General features: G+C 44.1%; 3 protein-coding genes across 3 annotated transcripts in view; all 3 read right to left on the bottom strand.

Annotated features, from left to right (window-relative positions):
• ANTKMT (adenine nucleotide translocase lysine methyltransferase) overlaps window positions 1-20,905 on the bottom strand; it is a 681,321-nt gene that overhangs the window by 345,799 nt on the left and 314,617 nt on the right. The gene's annotated exons all lie outside the window — the stretch shown is intronic.
• LOC138645446 (scavenger receptor cysteine-rich type 1 protein M130-like) lies at window positions 1,528-15,584 on the bottom strand. Its single transcript, XM_069734781.1, has 10 exons — window positions 14,844-15,584; window positions 14,275-14,595; window positions 9,902-10,222; window positions 6,177-6,494; window positions 5,128-5,466; window positions 4,438-4,752; window positions 4,025-4,342; window positions 3,395-3,703; window positions 2,589-2,683; window positions 1,528-2,185 (listed from the first exon to the last, which is right to left on the bottom strand). The coding sequence occupies exons 1-10, from the start codon at window positions 14,980-14,982 to the stop codon at window positions 1,958-1,960; spliced, it is 2,703 nt and encodes a 900-aa protein (XP_069590882.1). The 5' UTR covers window positions 14,983-15,584; the 3' UTR covers window positions 1,528-1,957.
• On the bottom strand, window positions 17,362-20,247 carry LOC138645445 (tripartite motif-containing protein 16-like). Its single transcript, XM_069734780.1, has one exon. It carries the CDS (start codon window positions 20,145-20,147, stop codon window positions 18,792-18,794), a length of 1,356 nt encoding a protein of 451 aa, XP_069590881.1. The 5' UTR covers window positions 20,148-20,247; the 3' UTR covers window positions 17,362-18,791.

Below are 20,905 nucleotides of genomic sequence, written 5' to 3'. Positions count from 1 at the left end.
ATTTACAGGGTGAAAAGTAGTTACTGTGCTGTTTGGTATCATTGTGATTACGACACTAAACATGGAGCAAAGAAAGCCAGAGAGAGAGAGAAAATTATAGACAAACATGTTAAGGGTAAAGGCTATAAGACTTCTTCAAATAACGTGATGTTCCCGTTACTACAGTTGTACATCTTATTCAGAAGTTTTAAGGTCTATGGGGCTGTAACCGACCAACCTGGATGTGTCCCCCAAGAGAAAAATTGATGACAAATTGAAGAAACGGACAATATGAATGGTACCCCAGGATCCCAGAACAATTGCAAGAGAGATTAGAGGTGAACTCCAAGGTCAAGGTCCATCGCTGTCAGGTCGCATCATCTATTGCTGTCTTGGCCAAGTGGACTTCATGGAAGACAACCGAGGAAGAAACCAAGAAAGAAAATCGTAAAGAAAGTAAAACTGGAAATTGCCAAAATTCATGTTGACAAGCCACAACATTTCTGGGAAAATGTCCTTTGGACAGATGGGACAAACCTGGAGCTTTTCGACCTCACATCAGCTCTATATTTACAGAAACAAATATGAAACCTACAAAGAAAAGAACACCAGACTTAAGGTACCGTCACACTTAAGGTACCGTCACACTAGACGATATCGCTAGCGATCCGTGACGTTGAGCGTCCTCGCTAGCGATATCGTCCAGTGTGACAGGCAGCAGCGATCAGGATCCTGCTGTGCTGTCGCTGGTCGGGGAAGAAAGTCCAGAACTTTATTTGGTCGCTGGACTCCCCGCAGACATCGCTGAATCGGCGTGTGTGACACCGATTCAGCGATGTCTTCACTGGTAACCAGGGTAAACATCGGGTAACTAAGCGCAGGGTCGCGCTTAGTAACCCGATGTTTACCCTGGTTACCATCCTAAAAGTAAAAAAAACAAACACTACATACTTACCTACAGCTGTCTGTCCTCCAGCGCTGTGCTCTGCACTCCTCCTGCTCTGGCTGTGAGCGTCGGTCAGCCGGAAAGCAGAGCGGTGACGTCACCCCTCTGCTTTCCGGCCGCTGTGTCACAAAGCTCGGTCTGAGTTGTAGGTCAGCAGAATAATGACCCAAAACACAGCTAAAACCATCCAAGAATGGGTAAGAGCAAAGTTTTGGACTGTCCTACAGTGGATTCTAGGAGCCCTGATCTAAACCCTACAGAACATCTGTGGAAGGAGCTAAGACCTTCAGTCTGGAGATGCCACCCTTAAAATCTTAGCTGGAGGAGTCTGCTCATGAGGAGTATACAAAAATACCTGTGGAGAGGTGCTGAAGTCTCATCGATAGTTGCAGAAATCGTTTGATTGCAGTGATTGTCTCAAAAGGTTGGACAACAAAATATTAAGTTAAAGGGTCCACCATTTTTGTCCAGGCCGGAGTCATTCGTTTATTATTTTTCTGTTGAGCCAAAATTCAAAAAGCAAAGTCTGATTCTCATTACTGATATTGAAGGTACCAACAATTTTGTCCATGTGTGTAATTATATATGTGCATATAATCTGGTTATCTTCTGCATATATTTATTTATGCTCAATACATGTAAACATTATGTGGACCTCACATAGAATCACACATGCTACTTGTTTTTGGTGTGTAATAAATTTTTGATGTAATATCTGTAGTTGGAGATCAGAATTTTTGATCCTAGTTCTGCTCGTGTGCCTCAGGCCATGGTGAAACGTAAGCTCCATCACTTGCCCGTTAAGATTCCGGACTCTTTATATCAGTGTTTCCCAACTCCAGCCCTCAAGAGCCAACAACACGTCATGTTTTTAGGATTTCCTTAGTATTGCACAGGTGATGGAATTCTTGCTGGTCCAGGTGATGCAATTATCACCTGAGCAATACTAAGGATATCCTGAAAACATGACCTCTTGGTGGCCCTTGAGGATGGAAGTTGGGGCATACTGCTTTATATGATTTCCGCATTATGTCAAGTCGATAGTGTGCACTGGATCTGAGCCTTAGTATCGCACTTCTTCTTGCCCCAGGCAGCTGAAGGACACTCCTTGAGGAATTGGTCACGATGTCTACACTTAATAAATTCCATCCAGAAGTGGGCAGCATCCTCATCAGGTGTAACGGCCCCTTCCTGGTATATCCCGGTTGATCCGCACCCTAGCTGCTTACATATGAGAGAGACGGTATGAGTTGTCATCATCCAATAGTAGAGAAAACACACATCCGCACTGCTCAAAGGTCCAACTCAGTGACCGTATTATAATATCGGTCTAGCACCACAGAAAGTGATACTGGCTGTATGAATCCTTTACACCTGAATCAACGGGGTGCTGCTGCCAGGAAAAATGTGTGCAGAATCCAAATGGCAAAAAAGAAAAAGTAGGCGCGCACTTACCCTGTTGCGGTGAATATCACTTTATTAGGACATATAAACTCTACGGTCCTACCCGTTGAAGTGCCGTAGAGCACGAAACGATCGTTGTCCGTGGCTGACCCTATCCCTCCCTGCTATCCGTTTGTTTATATGTCCTAATAAAGTGATATTCACCGCAACAGGGTAAGTGCGCGCCTACTTTTTCTTTTTTGCCATGAGTTGTCATCATGTTGTTACAAACCCATCCCCAGCTTCCATTATTGTAAATTTCCAGTTGTCCTTTGCATCTGTTATCTCCTCCCTGCAGCCGGACGTCTAGGAACTCTGCCGAAAAATAAATCAAAACCATAAGACGTTATTTTCACCAACATTCTGCTTCAGAGCTGAAATCTCTCAGCATTCCTGCTTATTTGGGGTCCGGTGATTCACATTCTAGATAAATTCTCTTAGTTTTTTTCTACATCGTAAAAAAAATTCCCCCCAAAATTGCATTATATAAGGTCAATGAAGCTGTGAGGGTTGTCTGATTACACGTTTCTGACTTGTTCTCGTTGGATTGCGTTCCGTGAAGTTACAGGTTGTTTGAAAAATTTTCTGTCCGTCATTTATTACTGAAATTGAGCTAAGCTGGAGGTAGGCCTTGTGACCCGCTTGCTGACTGTTTCAACTAACAACTGGCAGAATTGTGAATGCAGCTCTGGAGCATAATACAAGTTCTAACAGTTAATTTTATTGGTCTCGTCTTTTTTTGAATAGCACCAGAGAGAGTGCAAAAATGTAAAATCTCACAATGATGATAAGGAATGGATAAAGACGTGGCTGTACTCAAGATAAACCATGGTCCCACCACTGAGGAGGAGACAAGTCCATCCTATAGTTCCCTGTCCATACCCAGATTAGGAGGTGTTTGATTTCAGCTCTTTGCCACGAAGGTATAAGTCCTTCAGGGACAATTTCCACATTTTAGGCTTCAAAGATGAACCCTTATGGACTGGTTTAGGCTTCAGGACTGTATAGAAGGACTCCCCATCTTACCTGAACACACAAGTCTTGCAACTTCCATTTCTCCAGACTCCACCTGTCTCCATGAGTTTGAAGGACATTCCTGTAATTTGCTTTCATGTCCTGCACATCTTACATCCTTCAGCCATACGTTCCCGACTCTGTTCTTCACCACAGTAGTGGCATTAATGGCACGTCCGCATTTCAGCTCTTTGCAGACGACATCAGCTTCGGTCGTGGTCCACGAGTCACCACTGACCATGGACCTTTGTCCTCTGTGATATACCTGCACCGTCCCAGCACAATGTCCAGGGCCGTCCACCAGCTGAACACTTCGACTCTCTGCATTGGTAAAAAGGAATTATATGCCAGGGTTCGTATTGTACAAAAAAGATCTGCAGGACCAAGTTCCAGCAGCTATAATAGTAGTCCATGGCTGGCAGACAAGAACCATGTGAACCTTATTCTTCTTCTGATTAGTAGGTTCAACACAACGTCGTGACAATGACGTCGTGCCTGTCTCACCAGTCAGAAAAAGTGCCGAGTATGCCAGTAGATAAAAGGAGGTTCACAGTGATGTCTTCGTGGTCCTGCGGATATTTTTGCTCATCGCTAGACTGGGTTCATATTGCCACATTGGAAAAAAGAGGGAAAATGTCCAACCTGAGCAGATGACTCCTGCATCTCTCCTGATGTCTGTGTAGGCATCTGAAGCCTTCGGTTGGGTCTTCAAGCACTCTGTTATGTCACTCTCACTTCCTTGACATATGATGCTGTCCCATTGTATCATTCCATGCGCTGGCCCTTCTATAGTAAACGAATCAATGGCTTCTCCGCAGTGTAGCTGTGTACACACAACTTGCGCATCTTTGATGTCCCATTGATGGTCTGTCACTCTGCCCCAGGTATCGTTCTGCAGGACCTCCACTCTTCCATCACAGTGGCTTGTCCCATCTACCAGACGTAGAGATTCCATGATGCCTGTTGGATAAATCAATGAGGTTCTTATGGTCAGTATTGGTTCTACCAGCTTGTTCATGATTAATAATGAGTCTGGTACCATGACTTGTATCTACCTGAACATATTATGCTTGCCGCGGCCTGGTCTGGACATAAACTTTTCCCAAGTGCTGTGTTGGTACATTCTCTGAGGTTGGACTCAGTACCTTTACAACGAAACTCATCTGTCCAAATCAGATCACTTTTTCCAAGATGAATCTCGTCAGGGATTGATACTGCGCTGCCGCACTGTAATTGTCTGCAAAGAACATTGGCAGCTTGGAGGTCCCAGAACGCGCGGCACAGAGCGCCCCACTTACCGGCAACCATCATCTCTACTCTTCCTGAACATGTCTGACTATTGTTAGTTAACCTGAAGTCACTGCTCAGACCTGTGAAGAAATGAAGAACGTGAAGAGATGAGAATGATACATCAAAAAGAAATTTTCAACTGGACCAACTGAGTTTCCACCCACAGTCAAATGTGAATGAATCCACCAAAAAAAATGTCAGATTTGTACAGTTGAATCTCAAATTTTTATTCTATAGAGCTCCAAACCCCGAAAGATAAAAATCACGGATAGAGCTCATGGATAGAGCTTTATTTTGGCGGTCAATGGATAGTCAGTATGCGTTAAGCTCCTGAGCTCCCACTAGTGGTGGGTACAAGCAATAAGAATTTTATCATTAGACTCTGAGGAAATTGTGGAACTTTGAATAAAAAAACTGGGAATTTTTATTGTCCAGTTGTCGTTTAATTCACTCACCTGTCCTGCTATTCTCACAGATGACCCCGACGTCATTTTTATGTCCACATCGATTAATTCCCCACATCGGGTGATTACATTCCCATATAACCGACTCTTCTCCAAAACATTTGACGTGACTCAACCAAATCTTTCCGGTTCCAGCTCCAAAGTTGACCGACTTGGCTTGTAGGTCATCTTCATGGAGGCCACCACATCCGAGTTGGTTACAAACCACGGTGGCCTCGGTGACACCCCAGTAATAGCCACACACCGTGCCCCATTGTCCTTGATGACGGACCATCAGCCGTCCCTCACACTCATTCTTCCCATCGACAAGCTTGACCTCCTCTGGTTCACCTGTGAACATACATGAGATGATTGGATGACCAGTTGGGTCATCATGGAAGCAAATGAAGGTCTAAGAAGAGGTGGTCGAGAGAATTGAGATCACCATAGGTCCGTGGTGTCGTGTGTGGAGGGCACAAGGGTGGTTGCGTAGAATTTTATCACCCTCCCCCCATCCCTGCTTATGAGATGAGTGACGTTGGCAGATTCCGCTTTTTATTGGAGCAGTGTAGTGAGTGACCGCCTGCTGTTGCCTATGCAGAGCGCAGCAGTTGAGATGACTTTGCCATCGGCTGCCTTGCTTTGCACATTGGGTGACAGGTGACAAAGCTCTCAGTCTAATGAAGTGAACTTTGCCATCTCGATTGCTGTCTATGCAGAGTGCTGAATCCAACAATAACATTTTTGGAAGAGCAGCTCTGGAGCACAAACTGCTGCTCTACCTAATGAAAAACTGTAAGCAATTTTCTTGTTTTATCACTCTCCTGCTTGAATTCCAGGAGTTGCACAATGTCCAACACAGAGAAAGATGCACGAGGCCTAAAGAAGACATATAACATGGCAGTAAGCCCAAACATCGGGACATTTTCATGCGCATTCCCCTTTAAGAAAAGGTGATCTGCTCACCATCTAGCATGACGACCATAGCCTTCCCAGAAGCTGGACTGGTGGCCCTTCCTCAGGCCTCAATTTTGCCCGGAGTATTAATAATGGCCTGTTACCTGCACACGTGACCCCAACGTCTTGCTCGTGGTCACAGAACGGAAGCCCCCACATCTGGTGCTGACATTGCCACACATTTGCCTCTTCTCCAGTGCAGACGACATTACTGAACAAAACCTTCCCGGCTCCAGCCCCGAATGATGTCGCCTTGATTTCAGCACTGGAGGCGTCACAGCCTAACTGGCGGCAAACAACTGCGGCATCCTTCTCGTTCCAATAGTCACCGCAGACCGTGCCCCACTCCCCCTGGTGACGGACCTCCAGCCTCCCCTCACACGCACTGGATCCTCCCACGAGTCTCAGCTCCTGAGGACCACCTATAGGAAACCAATGTGTATAAATCTATCATGGTCATACAGCTGGTATAACCTGGGCATCGCCTATATATAATTATACATGTACAGCTGGTATAACCTGGGCATCTCCTGTATATAATTATATATGTACAGCCGGTATAACCTGGGCATCTCCTGTATATAATTATACATGTACAGCTGGTATAACCTGGGCATCTCCTGTATATAATTATACATGTACAGCTGGTATAACCTGGGCATCTCCTGTATATAATTATATATGTACAGCCGGTATAACCTGGGCATCTCCTGTATATAATTATATATGTACAGCTGGTATAACCTGGGCATCTCTTATATATAATTATATATGTACAGCTGGTATAACCTGGGCATCTCCTGTATATAATTATATATGTACAGCCGGTATAACCTGGGCATCTCCTGTATATAATTATATATGTACAGCTAGTATAACCTGGGCATCTCTTATATATAATTATATATGTACAGCTGGTATAACCTGGGCATCTCCTGTATATAATTATATATGTACAGCCGGTATAACCTGGGCATCTCCTGTATATAATTATATATGTACAGCCGGTATAACCTGGGCACCTCCTGTATATAATTATATATGTACAGCCGGTATAACCTGGGCATCTCCTGTATATAATTATACATGTACAGCCGGTATAACCTGGGCATCTCCTGTATATAATTATACATGTACAGCTGGTATAACCTGGGCATCTCCTGTATATAATTATATATGTACAGCTGGTATAACCTGGGCATCTCCTTTATATAATTATACATGTACAGCTGGTATAACCTGGGAACCTCCTGTATATAATTATATATGTACAGCCGGTATAACCTGGGCATCTCCTGTATATAATTATACATGTACAGCCGGTATAACCTGGGCATCTCCTCCTGTATATAATTATATATGTACAGCCGGTATAACCTGGGCATCTCCTCCTGTATATAATTATATATGTACAGCCGGTATAACCTGGGCATCTCCTGTATATAATTATATATGTACAGCCGGTATAACCTGGGAACCTCCTGTATATAATTATATATGTACAGCCGGTATAACCTGGGCATCTCCTGTATATAATTATATATGTACAGCCGGTATAACCTGGGCACCTCCTGTATATAATTATATATGTACAGCCGGTATAACCTGGGCATCTCCTGTATATAATTATATATGTACAGCCGGTATAACTTGGGCACCTCCTGTATATAATTATATATGTACAGCCGGTATAACCTGGGCACCTCCTGTATATAATTATATATGTACAGCCGGTATAACCTGGGCACCTCCTGTATATAATTATATATGTACAGCCGGTATAACCTGGGCATCTCCTGTATATAATTATATATGTACAGCCGGTATAACCTGGGCATCTCCTCCTGTATCTAATTATATATGTACAGCCGGTATAACCTGGGCATCTCCTGTATATAATTATATATGTACAGCCGGTATAACCTGGGCATCTCCTGTATATAATTATATATGTACAGCCGGTATAACCTGGGAACCTCCTGTATATAATTATATATGTACAGCCGGTATAACCTGGGCATCTCCTGTATATAATTATATATGTACAGCCGGTATAACCTGGGCACCTCCTGTATATAATTATATATGTACAGCCGGTATAACCTGGGCACCTCCTGTATATAATTATATATGTACAGCCGGTATAACTTGGGCACCTCCTGTATATAATTATATATGTACAGCCGGTATAACCTGGGCACCTCCTGTATATAATTATATATGTACAGCCGGTATAACCTGGGCACCTCCTGTATATAATTATATATGTACAGCCGGTATAACCTGGGCATCTCCTGTATATAATTATATATGTACAGCCGGTATAACCTGGGCATCTCCTGTATATAATTATATACGTACAGCCGGTATAACCTGGGCATCTCCTGTATATAATTATATACGTCCAGCCGGTATAACCTGGGCATCTCCTGTATATAATTATATATGTACGGCTGGTATAACCTGGGTATCTCCTGTATATAATTATATATGTATGGCTGGTATAACCTGGGCATCTCCTGTATATAATTATATATATCCAGCTGGTATAACCTGGGCATCTCCTGTATATAATTATATATGTACAGCTGGTATAACCTGGGTATCTCCTGTATATAATTATATATGTACAGCCGGTATAACCTGGGCACCTCCTGTATATAATTATATATGTACAGCCGGTATAACCTGGGCATCTCCTGTATATAATTATATATGTACAGCCGGTATAACTTGGGCACCTCCTGTATATAATTATATATGTACAGCCGGTATAACCTGGGCACCTCCTGTATATAATTATATATGTACAGCCGGTATAACCTGGGCACCTCCTGTATATAATTATATATGTACAGCCGGTATAACCTGGGCACCTCCTGTATATAATTATATATGTACAGCCGGTATAACCTGGGCATCTCCTGTATATAATTATATATGTACAGCCGGTATAACCTGGGCACCTCCTGTATATAATTATATATGTACAGCCGGTATAACCTGGGCACCTCCTGTATATAATTATATATGTACAGCCGGTATAACCTGGGCATCTCCTGTATATAATTATATATGTACAGCCGGTATAACCTGGGCATCTCCTGTATATAATTATATATGTCCAGCCGGTATAACCTGGGCATCTCCTGTATATAATTATATATGTACGGCCGGTATAACCTGGGTATCTCCTGTATATAATTATATATGTACGGCTGGTATAACCTGGGCATCTCCTGTATATAATTATATATATCCAGCTGGTATAACCTGGGCATCTCCTGTATATAATTATATATGTACAGCTGGTATAACCTGGGTATCTCCTGTATATAATTATATATGTATGGCTGGTATAACCTGGGCATCTCCTGTATATAATTATATATATCCAGCTGGTATAACCTGGGCATCTCCTGTATATAATTATATATGTACGGCTGGTATAACCTGGGTATCTCCTGTATATAATTATATATGTACGGCTGGTATAACCTGGGCATCTCCTGTATATAATTATATATATCCAGCTGGTATAACCTGGGCATCTCCTGTATATAATTATATATGTACAGCTGGTATAACCTGGGTATCTCCTGTATATAATTATATATGTACGGCTGGTATAACCTGGGCATCTCCTGTATATAATTATATATATCCAGCTGGTATAACCTGGGCATCTCCTGTATATAATTATATATATCCAGCTGGTATAACCTGGGCATCTCCTGTATATAATTATATATGTACAGCTGGTATAACCTGGGCATCTCCTGTATATAATTATATATGTATGGCTGGTATAACCTAAGTCATTTTATACCTGAGCAGATTACTCCAGCGTCGTATGGATGTTTACATGAGCTGCTTCCCCACATTCGATGCTTACAGTCCCACACCGCTGCCTCATCCCCCACACACTTCACATTGCTGAGCCAGACTTTGCCTTTTCCAGCTCCAAATGAAGCCGCTTTAACTTGCAGCTCATTGGTGATGTTGCAGCCCAGCTGTCTACAGACTACGATGGCGTTACTGGTGTACCAGTCCAGACCACACATGGTGCCCCACTGTCCTCGGTGCTTCACCTCCACTCGTCCTTCACACTCATTGTCCCCACCAGCCAGACGTATCTCCTCCATTTCACCTGTAGACAAATGGAATACATTCACCAGATGGTAATAGTTGTAAAATATACTCAACACATTTATAATAAAAACCATAAGGGATACTGCATACCGAGACACATGATAAGATCGTGCCTGCAGCCACCACTAGGGGGAGCTCCCTGTATACAGAGATACATGATAAGATTGTGCCTGCAGCCACCACTAGGGGGAGCTCCCTGCATACCGAGATACATGATAAGATCGTGCCTGCAGCCACCACTAGGGGGAGCTCCCTGCATACCGAGATACATGATAAGATCCTGCCTGCAGCCACCACTAGGGGGAGCGCCCTGTATACAGAGATACATGATAAGATTCTGTCTGCAGCCACCACTAGGGGGAGCTCCCTGTATACAGAGATACATGATAAGATTGTGCCTGCAGCCACCACTAGGGGGAGCTCCCTGCATACCGAGATACATTATAAGATTGTGCCTGCAGCCACCACTAGGGGGAGCTCCCTGTATACAGAGATACATGATAAGATCCTGTCTGCAGCCACCACTAGGGGGTGCTCCCTGTATACCGAGATACATGATAAGATCCTGCCTGCAGCCACCACTAGGGGGAGCGCCCTGTATACAGAGATACATGATAAGATTCTGTCTGCAGCCACCACTAGGGGGAGCTCCCTGTATACAGAGATACATGATAAGATTGTGCCTGCAGCCACCACTAGGGGGAGCTCCCTGCATACCGAGATACATTATAAGATTGTGCCTGCAGCCACCACTAGGGGGAGCTCCCTGTATACAGAGATACATGATAAGATCCTGTCTGCAGCCACCACTAGGGGGAGCTCCCTGCATACCGAGATACATGATAAGATCCTGCCTGCAGCCACCACTAGGGGGAGCGCCCTGTATACAGAGATACATGATAAGATTCTGTCTGCAGCCACCACTAGGGGGAGCTCCCTGTATACAGAGATACATGATAAGATTGTGCCTGCAGCCACCACTAGGGGGAGCTCCCTGCATACCGAGATACATTATAAGATTGTGCCTGCAGCCACCACTAGGGGGAGCTCCCTGTATACAGAGATACATGATAAGATCCTGTCTGCAGCCACCACTAGGGGGTGCTCCCTGTATACAGAGGTACATGATAAGATTCTGTCTGCAGCCACCACTAGGGGGAGCTCCCTGTATACAGAGATACATGATAAGATTGTGCCTGCAGCCACCACTAGGGGGAGCTCCCTGCATACCGAGATACATTATAAGATTGTGCCTGCAGCCACCACTAGGGGGAGCTCCCTGCATACCGAGATACATTATAAGATTGTGCCTGCAGCCACCACTAGGGGGAGCTCCCTGTATACAGAGATACATGATAAGATCCTGTCTGCAGCCACCACTAGGGGGTGCTCCCTGTATACAGAGGTACATGATAAGATTCTGTCTGCAGTCACCACTAGGGGGAGCTCCCTGTATACAGAGATACATGATAAGATCCTGTCTGCAGCCACCACTAGGGGGAGCTCCCTGCATACAGAGATACATGATAAGATCCTGTCTGCAGCCACCACTAGGGGGAGCTCCCTGTATACAGAGATACGTGATAAGATCCTGTCTGCAGTCACCACTAGGGGGAGCTCCCTGTATACAGAGATACATGATAACATCCTGTCTGCAGTCACCACTAGGGGGAGCTCCCTGTATACAGAGATACGTGATAAGATCCTGCCTGCAGCCACCACTAGGGGGAGCTCCCTGTATACAGAGATACATGATAACATCCTGTCTGCAGTCACCACTAGGGGGAGCTCCCTGTATACAGAGATACATGATAAGATCCTGTCTGTAGTCACCACTAGGGGAAGCTCCCTGTCTACAGAGATACATGACAATATTCTGTCGGCAGCCACCACTAGGGGGAGCTCCCTCTATACAGAGATACATGATAAGATCCTGTCTGCAGCCACCACTAGGGGGAGCTCCCTGTATACAGAGATACATGATAAGATCCTGTCTGCAGTCACCACTAGGGGGAGCGCCCTGTATACAGAGATACATGATAAGATCCTGTCTGCAGCCACCACTAGGGGGAGCTCCCTGTATACAGAGATATATGATAAGATCCTGTCTGCAGCCACCACAAGGGGGAGCGCCCTGTATACAGAGATACATGATAAGATCCTGTCTGCAGTCACCACTAGGGGGAGCTCCCTGTATACAGAGATACATGATAAGATCCTGTCTGCAGCCACCACTAGGGGGAGCTCCCTGTATACAGAGATACATTATAATATTCTGTCTGCAGCCACCACTAGGGGGAGCTCCCTGTATACAGAGATACATGATAAGATCCTGTCTGCAGCCACCACTAGGGGGAGCTCCCTGTATACAGAGATACATGATAATATTCTGTCTGCAGCCACCACTAGGGGGAGCGCCCTGTATACAGAGATACATGATAAGATCCTGTTTGCAGCCACCACTAGGGGGAGCTCCCTGTATACAGAGATACATGATAAGATCCTGTCTGCAGCCACCACAAGGGGGAGCGCCCTGTATACAGAGATACATGATAAGATCCTGTCTGCAGTCACCACTAGGGGGAGCTCCCTGTATACAGAGATACATGATAAGATCCTGTCTGCAGTCACCACTAGGGGGAGCTCCCTGTATACAGAGATATATGATAAGATCCTGTCTGCAGCCACGACTAGGGGGAGCTCCCTGTATACAGAGATACATGATAATATTCTGTCTGCAGCCACCACTAGGGTGAGCTCCCTCTATATAGAGATACATGATAAGATCCTGTCTGCAGCCACCACTAGGGGGAGCTCCCTGTATACAGAGATATATGATAAGATCCTGTCTGCAGCCACCACTAGGGGGAGCTCCCTGTATACAGAGATACATGATAAGATCCTGTCTGCAGTCACCACTAGTGGGAGTGTTGTGAATTCTGTTGTCGGGCTCCCTCCTGTGGTCATAAATGGTACTTTGGCTGGTTCTGTCCATGGACTTTCTCTGGTGGCTGTGGGTGTTTCTGAGTTTCCTTCTACAGGTGACCAGGTTAATTCGTTAGCTGGCTGCTCTATTTAACTCCACTTAGATCTTTGCTCCATGCCACCTGTCAATGTTCCAGTATTGGTCTAGTTCACTCCTGGATCGTTCTTGTGACCTGTCTTCCCAGCAGAAGCTAAGTGCCTGCTTGTATTTCTCTGGTTTGCTATTTTTCTGTCCAGCTTGCTATTTTGATTGTTGTCTTGCTTGCTGGAAGCTCTGGGACGCAGAGGGAGCGCCTCCGCACCGTGAGTCGGTACGGAGGGTCTTTTTGCGCCCTCTGCGTGGTCTTTTTGTAGGTTTTTGTGCTGACTGCAAAGCTACCTTTCCTATCCTCAGTCTGTTCAGTAAATCGGGCCTCACTTTGCTTAATCTATTTCATCTCTGTGTTTGTATTTTCATCTTTACTCACAGTCATTATATGTGGGGGGCTGCCTTTTCCTTTGGGGAATTTCTCTGAGGCAAGGTAGGCTTAATTTTTCTATCTTCAGGGCTAGCTAGTTCTTTGGCTGTGCCGTGTTGCATAGGGAGCATTAGGAGCAATCCACGGCTATTTCTAGTGTGCGTGATAGGATTAGGGATTGCGGTCAGCAGAGTTCCCACGTCCCAGAGCTCGTCCTATATTATCAGTAACTATCAGGTCATTCCGTGTGCTATTAACCACCAGGTCCATTATTGTCCTGACCACCAGGTCATAACAGGGGAGCTCCCTGTATACAGAGATACATGATAAGATCCAGTCTGCAGCCACCACTAGGGGGAGCTCCCTGTATACAGAGATACATGATAAGATCCTGTCTGCAGTCACCACTAGGGGGAGCTCCCTGTATACAGAGATACATGATAAGATCCAGTCTGCAGCCACCACTAGGGGGAGCTCCCTGTATACAGAGATACATGATAAGATCCTGTCTGCAGTCACCACTAGGGGGATCTCCCTGTATACAGAGATATATTTTGTCTGCAGCCACCACTAGGGGGAGCTCCTTGTATGATGCTTGTATACTCGCCTGCACAGATGACTCCGATGTCTTTCTTGTGGTGACAGATGTCTCCTGATTCAATGGTATATTTGCAGTGATTCAGAGTTTCCTCTTGGCCATTACAGGTCACACCGGTCAACCATACTGTCCCATTTCCAGCACCAAATGAGGACACCCGGGCATCGCGTCCTGGTGTTCGGAGGCACCCCATCTGTCTACAAACCACCTCTGTGTTCTTCATATCCCAGTCATCCTCACATATTGTGCTCCACTCTCCTCCAATATTCACCTCCACTCTCCCTTCACAGGGGTCCAATCCCCCCACCAGTCTCACTTCTTCTATGTCATCTAGGATGAGACAATCGGAGAAATGTCATAATCCATGTTTGAGAATCTGAAGAGCAAGAAGATAAGCAGGGGCGGGGCTAAGTCATTATACCCTCCCCCACAGAGCAAGGTCATAGGTCCGCAAAGACCAAAGAAGCACTGGCGTTGCCCATTCTAGAAATCTCCATACATCTATAGAAAGTTCCGTGTGATGGGGATGGAACTGTGTGCGATGCAAGCAGTGTAGACCTTACAGTGCCGGCACTCACCTGAAATGGCGCCGATCACTGCCCGGAGCAGGAGGATCATAGCAATGAGTCGTCGCCTTCCTTCCATTGTTTTCTTGGTTCTATTAATGTGTTGTGAGACACCCAACATCTGGAGCAGAAAATCCTCCTCCAGAATCATCACAGTGGCCGAGTTCAGGGCGGGAATCTTGGATGTTCTCCACTTGTGTTTGGCAGAAGAGAAGGTTCTTATTGTCGGGAATGTGGAATATGTACTGTGTGTGGATTCAGAATGGTCAGTCCCGTATATCACATCTATCTAGTGTCTATTATCTATCATCTACAGTGGGAGAAATAAGTATTTGATCCCCTACCAACCATTAAGCGTTCTGGCTCCTACAGACCAGTTAGACGCTCCTAATCAACTCGTTACCTGCATTACAGACAGCTGTCTTACATAGTCACCTTTATAAAAGACTCCTGTCCACAGACTCAATCAGTCAGACTATAACCTCTACAACATGGGCAAGACCGAAGAGCTTTATGATGATGTCAAGGACAAGATCATAGACCTGCACAAAGCTGGAATGGGCTACAAAACCATAAGTAAGACTCTGGGTGGGAAGGAGACAACTGTTGGTGCAATGGTAGGAAAATGGAAGAAATAAAAAATGACTGTCAATCGACATCGATCTGGGGCACCATGCCATATCTCACCTCGTGGGGTATCCTTGATCATGAGGAAGGTAAGAGATCAGCCTAAAACTACACGAAGGAACTTGTTAATTATCTCAAGGCAGTCACCAAGAAAACCATTGGTAAGACATTACGCTGTAAAGGTTTCAAATCCTGCAGTGCCCGCAAGGTCCCCCTGCTCAAGAAGGCACAACTGCAGGACCATCTGAAGTTTACCAATGAACACCTGGATGATTCTGTGAGTGATCGAGAGAAGGTGCTGTGATAAGAGGAGATAAAAACTGAGGTCTTTGGCATTAACTCAACTCGCCATGTTTGGAGGAAGAGAAATGCTGCCTATGACCCAAAGAACACCATCCCCACTGTCAAGCATGGGTGTGGAAATATTATGTTTTGGAGGTGTTTCTCTGCTAAGGGCACAGGAGTACTTCACCACATCAGTGGGAGAATGGATGGAGCCATGTACCATAAAATCCTGAGTGACAACCTCCTTCCCTCCTCCAGGACATTAAAAATATGTCATGGCGGGGTCTTCCAGCAAGACAATGACCCAAAACATACAGCCAAGGCAACAAAGGAGTGACTGGCCTAGCCAGTTTCCAGACCTTAATCCCATAGAAAACTTATGGAGGGAGTAGAAGCTCCGAGTTGCCAAGTGACAGACTCAAAATCTTAATAATTTAGAGATGATCTGCAGACAGGAGTGGAGCAAAATTCCTCCTGACATGTGCGCAAACCTCATCATCAACTACAAAAGCGTCTGACTGCTGTGCTTGCCAACAAGGGTTTTGCCACCAGAGTGGAGCAAAATTCCTCCTGACATGTGCGCAAACCTCATCATCAACTACAGAAAAGTCTGACTGCTGTGCTTGCCAACAAGGGTTTTGCCACCAGAAGAGTGGAGCAAAATTCCTCCTGACATGTGCGCAAACCTCATCATCAACTACAAAAAAGTCTGACTGCTGTGCTTGCCAACAAGGGTTTTGCCACCAGAGGAGTGGACCAAAATTCCTCCTGACATGTGCGCAAACCTCATCATCAACTACAAAAAGGTCTGACTGCTGTGCTTGCCAACAAGGGTTTTGCCACCAGAGGAGTGGACCAAAATTCCTTCTGACATGTGCGCAAACCTCATCATCAACTACAAAAAGGTCTGACTGCTGTGCTTGCCAACAAGGGTTTTGCCACCAGAGGAGTGGACCAAAATTCCTCCTGACATGTGTGTAAACCTCATCATCAACTACAGAAAAGTCTGACTGCTGTGCTTGCCAACAAGGGTTTTGCTACCAGAGGAGTGGACCAAAATTCCTCCTGATATGTGCACAAACCTCATCATCAACTACAAAAACGTCTGACTGCTGTGCTTGCCAACAAGGGTTTTGCCACCAGAGTGGAGCAAAATTCCTCCTGACATGTGTGCAAACCTCATCATCAACTACAGAAAAGTCTGACTGCTGTGCTTGCCAACAAGGGTTTTGCCACCAGAAGAGTGGAGCAAACTTCCTCCTGACATGTGCGCAAACCTCATCATCAACTACAAAAATGTCTGACTGCTGTGCTTGCCAACAAGGGTTTTGCCACCAAGTATTAAGTCTTTCTCACTACTTATTTCTCACTACAAAATGCAAATAACTTTATATAATTTATACAATGTGATTTTTTTCTCGTTTGAAAGGTTTTAATGCACAGTATCTTCATCACTAGGTAGCGTCGCATTATGTGAAGTGTGCACCATCTGGCAGGAGAACGTTCTGGTCTATCATGTTTTCACAGGGAAAATGTAGGGTTTATTGTTGCTGGGAATTTTCCCACAATGTACCTGACTTTATAATAACAAGTATTTCTGGTATTTATGTTGCAGGGCGCGGATTATATCTTTTATGTTATGTTTTGTCACGTACAGTGTGTGCAGCACAAATCGCACAAGCATTCACAGGACGAAAAGAAATAAAAGCACAAAGCGTTTGTCACAGCCGTGTATAATACACTGATAAATCACGACATTCATGAGATCGTCACATCAATCATTACATCGGATATTACATTCTGTAACTCTAACATTTCACATTCTGTTTGCTTTTAGTTTTTGGATCATTTGATTCAATTATTTTTTTTGACATTTTCAAATTTTTTGATTCACAAAAAAAGTTACAACACATTTTGAGGATTCTGAAGCTCAGAGAAAAAAAATCAAATCGGATCGGAGAATGTCACCACCACTTTTTATGGTAAAAGGGCCCCTAATTAAGGAAGGATGATGGGACCCAACTTTTCTGCATCCCACATGGGCACCCTAGAACTTCTTGGCATTGTTTTGTCTGTCATATACTTCGCTTTTTTGTGTGTTGCTCATTTTTTATTTTATTTTTTTCCATCCCTGAGCTTGTGGTTGTTTTATGTGTTTGTTGTTTGTATTTTGTTTTTGTGCGTGTTGTACGTATGTCTGTGTTATTTGCTTTGCCTGTCTTGCGTATGGAATACCTTTACGCCCACCCTTCAAGACTATGTTCACATGGAGTTTTTTTTTTTTTTTTGCTTACAAAAATGACTGTTTCAGGAAAGTTTGGGAAGATTTTTTTTTCCCGAAGCATTTTTTTTTTTACATTTTTTTCATTGGACTGCATCTGTTTAGGAGCAAATTCCATTAGAAATTACTAAAAAAAAGTGATATGCACTTTTTTTTCTAATCAGGTGTTTTTTCAAAACCTGTTTCGGGAAAAAAAGTGCTCAAAAAGACTCCTCATATGAGCCAGAAAGTGGATTTCCCATTGAAATTAATAGAAAGAGATGGATTTGGAAAGTATTTTCTGCTAAATAAAACATAAAAAAAAACTTTGTGAACATATCCTAACAATCCTAAATAAAAAATGTGGAAGTCTTGAAGACTTTTAGGTCTTCCATGGACCTTGATCTGCTCCTGTTGGAAAGTTACTGACAGGTCATGATAAGCCCTGCACCGCATAAAGAGGTTGTATAAAAACACCTCCAAACCTCGTATGGTAGGTCTAGTAAGTTCCATTCCACAACTATACAATCATTGTAAAAAAAAACCTACAGAACTATAGATAAGTTTTTAAAAAAATATTCAGAAAAGGGATGGAAAGTCCCATGAGCAGAAACCTCTGAAGTATCTAATTAAATCGAGCATACCCTACCTATCAGTGGTAAATACTTATACCATAGTCCTTCGGTGCTGCCGAAAACCTTGCAGGTGTTTTTGAGAATTACAAGACACAAATAGATGAAGTGAAAAGATCCGTCCCAGTCCAAAAAAAAATGTTCCAATATGTTCTTCTAACACTTCATTTTAATGCAACTGTTGTCAAATATGTAGAACGCGGCGTGAAGAGGCTCGTGGAAAGTGGCGGTGAAGGTGTGCAAGTGTTTGGTAGGGTTCAGCTGGTAGAAGGACATGTATCCGGCATCATAGTCCAGGTAAATCCCAACGCCTTGCACCGGAAAATCAGAGACCACTGCGTTTTGCACATTGTTGTGAGAGACTCCAAGAAACTTTTGGAAAAATAAAGTCCATGACTTGTTGTTGTATCCAAGAAATGAGTCATTCCCGGCGACCTTCCTCGCGATGCTCTTCAATGCCACCCCAATGATCCACCTCGGGGCTTCACTCACGTCCACTTCCCAGTAATGTTGCCCAGAGGTAAATGCATTGGTGCTCAAGACTTGACATGACTTAAACCTCTCGGGGGTCTCTGGATACTTCTGAGATACCGCAGAGTGGGAAGCGGTTTTAAGGTCGCTGGATATGATGATTTTACTTTGAGCTGTGTTCACATCCAACGTGATGCTTGTTTTCTTCACATCTGTAAACTGACGTAAAGCTTTCAGGTCTTGTAGACACTCGGCAAAGTTTAGGAGCCCTATGTGTAGGATGAGAGAGATGGGACCCTCATCTATACTCGAGGAAACTTTGATGTCATTGTCACATTCGCTGCCTTTTCGAGAGCCTCGGCGCTTCTTGACCTCTTCTTGAGTCGTTCCTCTCAGCACCGTTAATGGGTTGGTCATATTTTGTAGCTCTTCGATGTGCTTCATCTTTTTTGAGAGTTCATCTTTCTTCTTCTCAAGTTGTTGAACCAAACCATTGACCCGAACCATTACTTGCTTCTCCTGCCTGGCAACCTCACTCATCGCCCTGGCCTGCAGAGCCGCCAGTTGTTCATTCATATCTCGAAAAAGGGCAGTCACCCTTTCAGTGACCCCTGTAAGCTCTATGTTCATGTTGTCGCGTTTGTTTAATAGTCTCTCAAGGTTTTTCTCATTCTCTTCACTCTCTAAAGCCAAAGCATCCATGGTATCTTTAAAACCAGCCTTTCTCTTCTCAAGGGCATCTTTGAGTGAATCCACCTTGTGACCGCGATGTTCTCCAATGATACAACATGACGCACAGATACAGGCTCCATCTTTGGAGCAGCAAAACTCAATGACCTTATCATGGATGGGACACTTCATGTCCTTGATGGAAGACGTGGGGTCCATCAGGATGTGCTCGGCAGCCTTATTGTGGACCTTGGTGTGTTCTTCACACATTGAAGCTGCACAGTGCACACACGTTTTGGCGGCGGGCACCGAGGACTGGACGCAGTAGCTGCAGCAGATCTCGTCAGCTTTCCCAGATTTAGGTGATGCCATCGTACACAACAGGCAAGAGGAAAGAGAAGTTTGCAGAGAACAGCCGTGATCAGGGGTAGTGGTCACAATGTGAAGAGCTCCGAGAGAGGATAGCGCTGGCTTATGTTATGAGCACGTAATTATGGAAATGTTATGGTAACTAGAGTTTATAATTTACAAGTTTTACACCTACTGAATCACGTGGAGAACAGAGTCCAAATCCTATCATTATAGATGGAGATTTACTGCCCAACGTTATTACACATTCCTGTAAATCGAATCTCTCCTATAGGTTATCTATTCTATATCAATCTATCTACAAAACTAAAGCTTCGATTCACTGTTTCCTTTGTGCCTTTTTTTGTTTGCATCCATTTCATTATTCTATTTGCGCCTTTTTTAAAGTTTTTTATTTTAAATGTGCTCGCCTATTTTCTTTTTTTTTTTCTGCTTTGAAGGTGACGCTTAGCAATTCCATACGTTAATTCTTCAATTAAAACTTTTGGAAAAGTCCCTAATTTTGCTCAACTTCTCTTCGATTTCCTCCCCCTCCTGGCTGTATTTTTGAGTGTGTCAACATTTTGGTGCAAATTTTGAGACTTTTATTGGTAAAGGTTACATAAACCAGTACAAGACAGGAAAAAAAATAATCCACTTTTTATCTTTGCGCCAAATTCATGAAATTGTCTCCAAGAACACCTTAGGATCCTGGTCAGTAATCCACAATGAATAATTCATAAAGTAAAAAAAAAAAAAGAGTAGCACCCCAAAAGAGTGTT

The sequence above is a fragment of the Ranitomeya imitator genome, chromosome 7 (assembly GCF_032444005.1).
Source record: "Ranitomeya imitator isolate aRanImi1 chromosome 7, aRanImi1.pri, whole genome shotgun sequence".
Classification (NCBI taxonomy): domain Eukaryota; kingdom Metazoa; phylum Chordata; class Amphibia; order Anura; family Dendrobatidae; genus Ranitomeya; species Ranitomeya imitator.
Note: the sequence above shows the minus strand (reverse complement) of the source record. Positions and strands in the feature narration are given on the sequence as shown.